The sequence below is a fragment of the Octodon degus genome, unplaced genomic scaffold (genome assembly GCF_000260255.1).
Source record: "Octodon degus isolate 3935 unplaced genomic scaffold, OctDeg1.0 scaffold00223, whole genome shotgun sequence".
NCBI lineage: Eukaryota > Metazoa > Chordata > Mammalia > Rodentia > Octodontidae > Octodon > Octodon degus.
The window spans coordinates 1,268,066-1,279,718 of NW_004524799.1; the positions used below are offsets into that span (position 1 = coordinate 1,268,066).

Below are 11,653 nucleotides of genomic sequence, written 5' to 3' on the forward strand. Positions count from 1 at the left end.
CCCCAATACCAGGAAGTTTAAAGGGAAGAAATGGTGCTTTGGTTTTGTTTTCTATCTTATAACATTATTTTTATTTATCTATCTCTTAGAACTTTGGTGCTGCCCTGTGTGTGGCAGAGATACGGCATCTTGCCCATTTCTTTGATATTACAGAGTAAAACTCCTTCCAGCGGAGCTCCTGCCACTCATCTTGAAAGACCATAAACACACAAAACTTAATAAATAAAAATTTTCATCCCCAAAGGACACAGTTGGGAGATCCTTGAAATACATTATTGAAAGCTCTCGTGTGCAACTGAATATTACAAATGACCCACACTGGTTTTCTGATGAACATGTGAATACAGTGTTGGAGTTCTTGTTATCAAAATATTCTTGTTTAGTGTTAGACCTGTTCTGTCTTCACAGTCTGTGGATGGTCAGGGCACGTCGTTACCGAGAAGGAATCCCTGGCCTCTTCTGAGAACTGTCGAGTGAGAAAACCGTAGGCCCGACCTGAGGAGTTTGGAGGCTTGTAATATGCAGCCTCCCCTCCCGGTGGGAGCTCTATGAGGGGCGGGGTCGCAGCAGGTCAGGTGGCCTGTGCTGGAAATGTGCCTTTAGAGCAGAGATGGGCTGCCCTTCTGAAAGAGTTGGTAATAAATCTTTCTCCTTCTCCTAGTGGCTGGCAGCTCTCATAACCATTTCTCCCCTGTTCTGCCTATGGCTTTTCCTCCCTTCCCTTACACAGTTGGTGGCTATAGTACAGTGAGGTACAGTCCACTGCAAATTAAGGCAAGTAGTGGTATTTAGGTCGAATCTGCAATCCCAAGTTCAGAATCTTTTTCTACTGTTGGTTAGAGTGTGATCCTGGGCATAACATCTTTTTTTTTTTTTTTTTTTTTTCCGGAACTGGGGATTGAACTCAGGCCCTTGCACTTGCCAGGGAAGCACTTATTCCACTGAGCTATCTCCCCGGCCCCTTGGTCAGAACATCTAACACTCTTAACGCTTAACACTTTGGTTTTCTCTTTCATTCATGAACTGAATATTCATATTTTATATATTATCTGTCTGATGGGATTATTATAGATTAAATGAAAAAATATAAATCAAAGTCTGTCCTAGGGCTATGATGATGACTGTGATTATTATTATTTAAAAGCCCAGTGGGTGGGCTGGTTCTTCATCTCCACAAGAATATAAGATTCCTATTTAGAGTCTAACTAACTGAACAGAATTCAGCAGTAACATATTTGAATTTTTATAATAAAGTGCAAATACAAGATAGATAAAATTCTTGAAGAATCGATTGAGTTGGTCTTATATATTTAAAAAATTGTCACAAAATAAGTATTCCTGCTATGCCACCCTTTTATAAATGTTTAAGTGTGTAATTTGTTCTACATGTCTCATCTTGAATGATTAAATAATTTGCATACTGTTTTCAGTGGCATGAAGTAAGGGCTAATTGAAGTCTAATTTTTTGCAGTAAAATTATATCATTTTTTATGTAGTACATTTGAAAATAGCCTAGGTCAGTTCTAATTTTATACTTTTATTATTTTAATTTAGCGTACTAACTAATTAAAAATTGCTACAAAGAAAAGAAGATGAAAATGATTTTAGTTAATTCCCCCTTAACAGAACGAAGCAGTGTTAAATGGAAAGAAATGGAACTGAGCCCAGCACAGTTTCCGGCACATAAAGATACTCATTAAGTATTCCTGAATGAATAAGGAATGAATAATTTCCAAGTATTTCTTTCTTTCTTTTTTTTTTTTTTAATTTTTTTTTTTATGTGTGTGTGTGTGTGTGTGTGTGTGTGTCCAGCTCAGCCCACCAGGGGGCGGGGCTGGCTGGCATGTGGTGCTGGGGGATTGAACCACGGTCCCTGTGCGTTGCTAAGCTTGTTCTAAGTAGGTGCTTTAGACCACTGAGCCATCTCACCAGCCCCTCCAGGGAGTTTTTTGAGTGTGTGTGTTACTGAGGATTAAACCCTGAGGGTCCTCACCTTGAGCTGCGTTTGCAGTTCTCTCTGTCCTGTCTCTGTCTATCTCTGTTTCTATCTCTGTCTCTGTCTGTGTCTTTCTGTGTCTGTGTCTCTGTCTGTTTGTCTGTCTTTCTCTCTCTCTCTCTCTCTCTCTCTCTCTCTCTCTCTCTCTCTCTCTTACTGAGGAAGGGTCTAAATTGCTCTGGCAAGGCTTTTACTTGGGATCTCTCTGCCTCAGCCTTCCAGAGTGCTGGGATGACAGGTATGTGTCACTAGACCCGCTTCAAGGGTGTTCATCTATGCAAATAGCTGTGGAAGACAGAGACAGGCTCCCTCTCCCACCAAGAGCAGTTTGCTTATAGCCTGAGAGTAGAGCCAAGGTCTCTCTCTAGAACAACAAACAGATACGCTTACTGTCCAGTCTAATAAGGGTGCTTGTTGCTCACTAAAGAAGGTTTGGGTTCTTTAAAATTGGGGATCCTGGCCTGTTATGTATGTGCTATGCCACTGCAGAGGACATTAGAGGGTAGGACAATGGCGCAGAAAATGCAGCAGTTCTGTTGCTGCTGTTCCAGCTTCCGAGCAGTAAACTACTCTTTGTCTCTCAGCAGAAGTGAAGGGGCATCTTAGGGCTGGATGTGGAGGTGGCAGGAGAGGCGAACCTTTGGCTAAGGGCACTGCCTAAAGTTCGGACCCAGCTAACAAGCCTTACTCAGTGGGAATGGCTGGCTGGATGATGGAGGCTGTAGAATGTACAATAAGTTGCTAGAGGAAAGACACTCTCACAAAGCTTCATAGCAGCTTAAAGCCCATTGTGTGGACTGAAGCTCGAACTCACAGTACTGGCGCCTACTGTGCTGCAGTTTATTTGTTCTTTGGGGTTTGTCTGAGCCAGAATGATACATTCTTATGAGCACTCTTCCTTGTGCCAGCCTTTCGCTTTCTTCGATTGCTCTTGTTGAGTGCTAGCAGCTGTAAGTGAGGCCGCCTCCGTAGATGGTGGCAGTGGGGCACGCTGGCAGTGGGGAGTTGCCAGTCACTCGAAGAACTCAGCCCCTCCAAGTCTCGGCGTCTGTGAGTCCCTAAGAGTTCGCAGGTACTAATGCCGCCCCCGAGGACAAGCCTTTACCCTGCTTCTCTGTAGCAGGAAAGCTTTTGGGGTTGTTGCTGAGATATTCTGTAACTTTTTGGTAGTTGCATAACAAAGCAATTATATTTTCCTTTATGCTACAGGGACTAATATTCGACGTCATCGAATTGCTCTCCCTCCACCTAATGATGATCGGTTTTATACTGTGTATGATTTCAATATCAACATTGACATCGTCTTCTATGGCCGGACATTCAAGATTTATGATTGTGATAAATTCACAAAAAACTTTCTGAAAAAAATAGGAATCAAATTAAATCCTCCAGGACATCGTCCAGAAGATCCCTACATAAAGATGCGGAAAGAAGTAAGAACTTGTATTTGAGAGCTCTTGTCTTTATAAGAATTCCTTTTCCAGCCTGTAAAGGGTGTTGGCATTCTTGATGCAGATGCGAAAAAGCTTTTGGAGCTGCAGTTACTTAAGGTGTCCTCCTATCCCTTTGGTTTGGAGAAAAGATTGAGCCCTGGCTTCCGCATAAGAATGCCTCCCCTGCCTCCCAGTTGTTTCTGTGGGGTGTGCGTTGCAGGCTGGGAGCTGCTTTGGTGGGATGTTTCTAGTAGCCAACCGCTGGCCTTGTGGCCACCGACAGTGTACTCATTCTTGCCTTGTCTTTCCCCATTTGGGCTGCCTAACTCTGGCTGGGAAGAAGTCCTTTTTTTTTTTTGAGGAACCAAGGATTGAATTCAAGAAGTCCTTATTTTTGCACTACTGATTTAGTGGCCGCCTCAGCAGTGCTTACGCTAATATCTGTACTGCTGATGTAGCAACGCCAGGCTGGGGACCACCTTCTTTCCTCCTTCTCAGGACTCCCAGCTCCTCCTTTTGGGGCACGGGATGCTGAGATGTTAGGGAAGAGCGAAAAAGTTGCCAACTGTGATGTCCCTCTGTTGTGAAAGGGTGCTTGTCCTCCAAATCGGACCCTAGTTAGCATAAGATAAAGACTTCATATAGTTTTTATAGTTTGTGTCTTCTTGCAGTTTTAAAAATGATTCCTTGGGGGCCGGGGAGATGGCTCAGTGGAATAAGCGCTTCCCTGGCAAGCGCAAGGGCCTGAGTTCAATCCCCGGTTCTGAAAAAAAAAAAAAAAAAAAGATACCTTGACTCAAATTTTTATGTTTTCCAGAAGAAGAATACCCAAAGGGAAGTGTCATGGGGAAGGTCACACACCTAACTCAATCAGTGTCCTTGCTGGGACTGGACTGTGAATCTCATGGCTTCCTTGATTTCCATTGCTGTCATTTGTTTTTCTGTTCTTTTTTAAATTGATGTATAAAATCTAGTCATTAATATACTAATAAATGAGTCGTAACAAATACATTTACCACGTAACATGCACCAAAATCAAGCCGTTGAACTTTTCCATCTCACTAGAAGGTCTTCTCATGCATTTTTCTAGTTAGTTCCTTTTCTGACCCAGGGATAAATACTGTTTTCATTTTTATCCCCATAGATCAGTTTCATCTAATTTTTTGTTGTTCTTTTTTTGAGATGGAGTCTCACTGTGTAGTTCAGGCTGGCCTTGGACTTATGACAGTCTTCCTTCTTCAGCCTCCCCAGCACTGGCATTACAGAGGTAGGCCACCACACCCTGTCTCAGTGGCCGGCTCAGCATGCGGGGGCCAGCATGGGCGCAGCATGTGGCACCGGGGATTGAACGTGGGTCCCTGAGCTTGCCTAAGCAGGTGCTTAGTCTGCTGAGCTATCTCTCTGGCCCTCTGTTTTTTTTATTTTTAATTTAAAACTTATAATCCATTTCCTTCCAGAAGGATAACGCAATTTAGAATAAAATACTCTAATGTGGCTTTTATCTTTTGTTAAAACTGCCTTATACTATTATTCATTTCTACTTGCCTCTTAGCCCTGAAATTATTCTTTAATGTCATAGGTGTAGAACCCTCTGGGATATCTGAGATACAATGCCTCTATATATATATATTTTTTTTTTTGCGGAACCGGGGATTGAACTCAGATCCTTGCATTTGCCAGTCAAGCGCTTATCCTACTGAGCCATCTCCCCGGCCCCTCAATGCCTATATATTGGCATACGCTAAGATTTTTTGGTTTGTGTTTATTTGTATGTTTTTTCCTAAACTCCCTCATTGATAAACACAGTCTTTAGAAACTACCAGAAAGAACCTGAGGAAAATGAATCCATCTGAATTACCACCTTGTCACATATAGCTGTCTGCATTCAGTAACAGCACTGTAGGACAGTGGCTGAGAATGGTGGATTGTATAATATTACAGAGAACATGGTGGGATCGCATAGGTTTATAACAAAACAACAGTTTTGTGCCAGAAATTGAGAATAAGTACCAAGTATAGCCCCCCCCCCAAAAAAAATGTTTTAACTAATTTCCTTTCAGATTGGGAGAATTGTTTTAACATTTATTTCCCCAGTGAAAAAACTTTTTAATAAATATGGAAATCTTTGGAAAATTAGGAGTTTAATAAGAGGCTTTTATATTGACTTTCTTGCATTTAGTTCTTTGCTGGCTTGAAATATAAAGTTAAAATTAAGCAATTTAACTTAATCTGAAAAGAATCCTAGTGGTATATATATATATAATCAATAATACATTTATTAGAGATCTTGTAATACCAAAGGAACAGTTTTTAATTGTGGCAAGGCAACTTCCTGTCATTTCATTTAAATATAGAGGAGCAGGATGGAGGGCCTCTGGAAAGCCACCGTGTGGCTTAGTCCGGGTCCCCTCCCCTGTCTGGACAAATCCATGATTTCAAGGATTTACGAAATGATTACATAGCTTGATTTGGGACAATACCTCCCTTGCCAAATGTGTCCTTTCTTATGTGGTATGAGTCCTGTTGGCTGCAGGCTGCATCACTAGCTAGCTTTCTTTCTTTTGTGTTTTTTCTTTTTTTTTTTTTAGTACTGGAAATCAAACTCAAGACCTTGTGCCTGCTGAGCCGTATCTCTCCAGCCCTGAACAGAAAAACGAAAACAAACTTCTTTTATTTTTTTTCTTTTGGTACTGGGAATTGAACTCAGGACCTTGTGCTTTCCAGATAGGTACTTGTGCTGCTGAGCTATATCCCCAGCCCTGCGCTTTCATATTCTTGGTATGGAAAGCTCTTTTTTTTTTTTTAAATTTAAAAAAATTTTTTAGGGAAGGGTCTACAGGGTGTTCAGGGTCTTACTACTAGATCGGACTCCTAGTGATCTGCCTGTTTACAGTCTCCCAAGAGCTGGGATTACAGGTGCACACGCCACCATGCCCAGTCTCAATTGCCATCTCAGCGCACCCCTGGGGGTGAGATCGGCACGGCAGGCTGGGGGATCAAATGCCTGGATCCTGTGCCTGCTTGCAGGTGCTTTAATCTGCTGAGCTATTTGGCTGGCCCTTGGAAAGCTCTTTGTGCAAAATTGAACCATAAATATATTTTCCCCTCCATAAAAATCTAAATGAGTAATAAGCATATACAGATATGAATTTCCAATAATTTTTTTTTTTAGTTGAGATATAATTAGCATCAGCCGGGTGTGGTGGTGCACCCCTATAATCCTAGCACTTAGGAGGCTGAGGCAGGAGGATCATTGTGAGTTCAAGACCAACCTGGGCTACAAAGTGAGCTAAAGGCCAGCTTGAACTGCATAGTGAGACCCTGTCTGAGAGAGAGAGAGAGAGAGAGAGAGAGAGAGAGAGAGAGAGAGAGAGAGAACTAGTGTAGTCATATCCTTTTTTTTTTGGTAGTTTAACGCTTTTTTTTTTTTTTTTTTGGCGGCACCAGGGATCGAACTCATGACATTGCACTTGCCAGGCAGGTGCTTACGCCACTGAGCTATACCCCTGGCCCTTTTTGTACTTTAGACTGGACTCATAGTGGTTCTCCTGTTTTAAGCCTCCCAAGCGCTGGGATTACAGTAGTACGCTACCATGCCCAGTCTCAAATTTTAAAGCACATAGATTGATGAATATTGAAAAATGTATACAATTGAGTAGCCATTATGAAAGTCAAGCTGTCACAAATTTTGGATTGTGGATACAGCTCAGTGGTAGGGCACATACAAGGCCCTGGGTTTGGGCTCTAATACCTGTCCACCAATGTCGAATACTGTCTTCATTCCAAAAAGCACCCTGGAAATTTCTTTTGTCCCTCTTCAGTGAAAGAGGGAATTACTGTTCTGGTTTCCATTACCATGAGTTAGTTAGTTTGTGCTTTTCTGTAGCCTAGTCTTAAGAAGGTAAGTCTTTGATTTTTTTTATTTTTTATTTTATTTTTTGCGATACGGGGGATTGAACTCAGGACCTTGCACTTGCCAGGCAAGCACTTATTCTACTGAGCTATCTCCCCGGCCCAAGAAGGTAAGTCTTTGAGAAAGATCAATTTACCAAAGTATTACAAGCATATAGTTTAGTATATTAAAGTGATATTTAACAAAATCTCAAAAATGTATCTGTGTTCGTAAGGAGAAAACTGGTTATCAGTGCATATATCTGTCAGTTGTGGTCTTTTAAAATTTTATTTATTTATTTATGTGTGTGTGTGTGTGTGTGTGGCCAGCTCAGCCCACCAGGGAGGCGGGGCTGGCTGGCATGTGGTGCTGGGGATTGAACAGCGGTCCCTGTGCTTTGCTAAGCTTGTTCTAAGTAGGTGCTTGAGACCACTGAGCCATCTCACCAGCCCAAGTTGCGGTCTTTTAGAAAACCACATTCTGTAGAAAATTTGCCTTTCTGTGAGTTGACCGCGTCACACGGATGCATATACAAAGCGTGCAGCCTGTGGTGACACTTTCTCCATTTGCAGAAGCTGGAGAACATGAATCCCCGTCGTCCCTACGAATCCTTTGATACCCTGAAGCAGTTCTTGCAGTATGAGGGCAAAGTGCTGCGTTTCTTCTGCATGTGGGATGACACAGACTCCCTGTTTGGGGATCACAGAGAACTTGTCCTGCATTACTTCCTGGCTGATGATACTGTTGAGATCAGAGAAATACTGCCCGACAACTCGGGCCGGGACGCTAAGACGTTCTTCCTCCGGAGGAGTAAGCTGCCCAAGGTGAGCAGTGGGCACAGACTCGCTTTCCTTGTTTTTTGCCTGTGGGCCGAGGGAGTGCAGTCACTGTTTGCAAAGTTGCATGTTAGGACTATGTAAATGTATAGAAAACTTGCATTTTGTACTAACATACGAGGTATAATCAAAGTGTGCAGTATGTGTTCAAAAAGTTACTGCGTACTTTGATTATACCTACCATGCTATGCCCCCAACTCCTTCACTCAGCATGCTTTTCCATGGTCTTGGCACTTTCAAAAGCAGTTCTGGAATCCTCTTTCCTGAGTATCTTTGTAAGATGTATTCAGAAATAGGGTGAGTGCTACGGCTGAGCCGTCCAACAGAAAGGCAGGCTTATGAAAACATTTCGGCGTCCTCATCCAGTTTCTTCACTGGGTCTGTCTGGCACCGTAGACTTCGGGCCCTCCTGTAAAGTCAGAATCACCATGAAAGGTACGTTGTGAGTTAATTCAGGAAGTGGAAGCAGCCACAAGCAGTGAGTCAAGATACGCAAGAGGACTTCCAGAGTGGCATCAGAGAGTTGCAAGAACGATGGGGTAAAAGTGGAGAAGCGAGGGTGAGTGTTTTGAGAGGGATAAATGGCTGTCTTTTGCTATAACACATTTAAAAAAATAAACATTCACTATAGCTTTTCTGTTGTTGTTTTTCTCACTGGAGCTGGGTCTTGAACCCAGTCCTTGTGCTTGCAAGGTAAGAGCTCTACCACTAAAGCACATCCCCAGCTCTCACCGTAGGTTTTGGTCACACATCATATGTCCTTAAAAGTAATCCAGACAATCTGACAAATTAGAGTCGGAATATTCTGAACTTAAAGCGAGTTGCATGTAAGAGAACGAACGTGCCGGTCTTACTAAAGTAAGGAATCCTTAGTAAAAGTATTGCTTTTGGCCTTGCACAGCACACTGAGCTGTGCCCTCTGCAGCCTGCTGAGGAGCTGAAGATGTTGGTGTCGGTTGTGAACCCACACACGTGCACCTGTGCTTGTGTGTCATACACAGACCCACACCAAAGTATACAGAGAGGAATGCTCTTTTGAATGCTTTACTATTCCAAAGGGTTGTCAGACGGATACCTACAAATAATTGTGGTCATTTGAGGGCTAATGTAACTTTAGTGGGAGGAATTGCTCAGAACCAGACACTGGATTTGAATTGTAGATCTGCCTCTTAAAAGCTGTGTGACTTTCGGCAAGTCAATTAACCTCTCTGATCTTATTTCTCTATCTACAAAACGCAGTTAATAGAGTCCTGAGGTAACTGTAAGCACTGAATGAGATAATATAGTAGGAAACACCATCTAAGGCCCCATTAAGACCTCTAAGGACTCATAAAATCATGAAGCTTTTTTTTTTTTTTTTGGTGGAACCGGGGATTGAACTTAGGCCCTTGCCCTTGCCAGGGAAGCGCTTATTCCACTGAGCCACCTCCCCGGCCCTCCCCCCCCTTTTTTTAAATAGCTCTGATATATAGTTTTGGGTTCCCGGAATTGAATTTAGGACCTTGCGCTTGTCAGGCAAGCACTGTGCCACTGAGTTATATTCCCGGCCCACTCTGTTATATTTTCTTTTTCTTTTTTTATTTTTAGCAGAGCCGGGGATTGAACTTAAGGCCCCTGCACTTGCCAGGGAAGCTCCCATTCCACTAAGCCATCTCCCTGGCCCCCATAAATTATGTGCAGGTCTATGCTGGTTTTCTTTTTTTTTTTTTTTTTTTTTTTTTTGTATTTTTGTGGAACCGGGAATTGAACTCAGGCTCTTGTGCTTGCCAGGCAAGCGCTTATTCTACTGAGCCATCTCCCCAGCTCCCCACTCTATTATATTTTCTTTCTGATTTGGCCGAAGTATTTTTTTTTTAACTCAGTTCTTAAGAGTTCCTGAGAAGTTTGCTACAGGACTCGTTCCTCATGCACATAACTGCTGGCTTTGCAGGATGTTCTCCTGGGTTCTCCCAAATCCACTGCCAGAACTTCTGTGGGGCCTCTTGGAGACAGGGAAAGCCCTGTCAGGACTGTCCCTAAGGGAGTGCTGGCCTAAACACAGGAGGTGCCAGGGAAGCTTGCTTTTAGAATGGCTTTGAAAAATAGGCTAGGTGTAAAGTAATAACGGCACACCTGACATTTGCAGCATACCCCGCCTTCAGTCGCTTCAGTTCGTTCTGCAGATATCTATTGAGGGCTGAGGACAGGCCTGCTCTGGTGTTACAGCGTTGAGGAAAATAAAGTCCTGCCTTATAGAGGTTGGCTTTCATGGGGGAGAGAGATAGGAGGTGTGGGAGTTCCCCTGACACTGAGTGGCCCGTGAGAAAGCAGGCGGAAGTGATGTGGCGTTCCTGTCTTCCTTGATTGGTCACCTTCTTGCCTACCACACCTTGTTTTGATTTTGTTTTTTAGTATGGCCCACCTGGACTGCATCAACCGGGCCAGATAACGAATCATTCCGTTCTCAACGTGTTTGGTAGCTTGCACAGCAGGAAGAAGTGTGGCTACGTGTTGGATAGGTACAAGGTGAGCACCATCTTACTTGGTTAACGCTTCCAGTGTAACTGAGCAGTAGGGCAAGTTATATATTTTTCCTTTGGGAGATTTTGAATACAATCCGTGACTACTAAATATATATATGTGGGGCCAAGGAGATTGCTTAGTAGAATAAGTGCTTGTCTGGCAAGCGCAAGGGCCTGAGTTCAATCCCCAGTTCCACAAAATAAATAAATAAATAAATGAATAAATAAATAAATAAATAAATAAATGTGTGCATTGTACAGCCATTGAGCAATGATGCACGTTCTTATGTGCATACAGAAACATGTATTGCATCACTGATTGCAGGCACTGTGGTGCCAAAATAGTACTGTACAATATTAATACTACTTGCTATTTGACTTTTAAAATTTAATTATATGACCAGGGAGATAGCTCAGTAGAATAAGCGCTTGCCTGGCAAGCACAAAGTCCTGAGTTCAATCCCTGGTACTGCAAAGAAAAAAATAAAATAAAATTTAATTATAAAAGACATAATTAAAGTTTTTTTTTTTTTTTTTGAAATATTTTTCCTTTAGAGAAGGGCACCTAATTCTTTGGGAGGTCCACGATGCCAATGCTGTGTTCTTTTGCTTTTATTAGTTGGGAAAAATAAACCAAGAATTTTACAAAGATAGTGACCTGACTGTAGGAGCCACCATCGATGTTTGGGGAAGGAAGGTGCGCCTGTGTGACTGTGACGACTTTACAAAGTGTTACTACAAGACCAAGTATGGAATCGGTAAGTCATCTGCATGCCATCTTTTTTTTGTTTTTTGTTTTTTTTTTGGTTTTACCGATGTATTTTCAAAGGGTAAAACGAGACAACTTAAATACACGTCCGGCAGAGCTGCTGTGAGGACAACGCACGCTCACTCCCTGGAGTCCTGGTACTTTATGCATATACATCCTTATTATCTGCAATGTAATCTACAATTTCTTGTGGACACATTAACTTTTTTTTTTTTTTTTAACATTT

General features: G+C 42.4%; 1 protein-coding gene and 1 pseudogene across 1 annotated transcript in view; one reads left to right on the plus strand and one right to left on the minus strand.

Moving 5' to 3' along the window:
• The window catches only part of Efhc2 (EF-hand domain containing 2), a 203,716-nt gene that overhangs the window by 92,510 nt on the left and 99,553 nt on the right, over positions 1–11,653 (plus strand). Inside the window, exons 4-7 of the mRNA XM_012517859.2 lie at positions 3,206–3,429; positions 7,894–8,145; positions 10,549–10,662; positions 11,278–11,416. Coding sequence (XP_012373313.1) covers positions 3,206–3,429; positions 7,894–8,145; positions 10,549–10,662; positions 11,278–11,416 — 729 coding nt within the window. The remainder of the gene's footprint in view (positions 1–3,205; positions 3,430–7,893; positions 8,146–10,548; positions 10,663–11,277; positions 11,417–11,653) is intronic.
• LOC105744091 overlaps positions 11,470–11,653 on the minus strand; it is a 989-nt pseudogene continuing 805 nt past the window's right edge.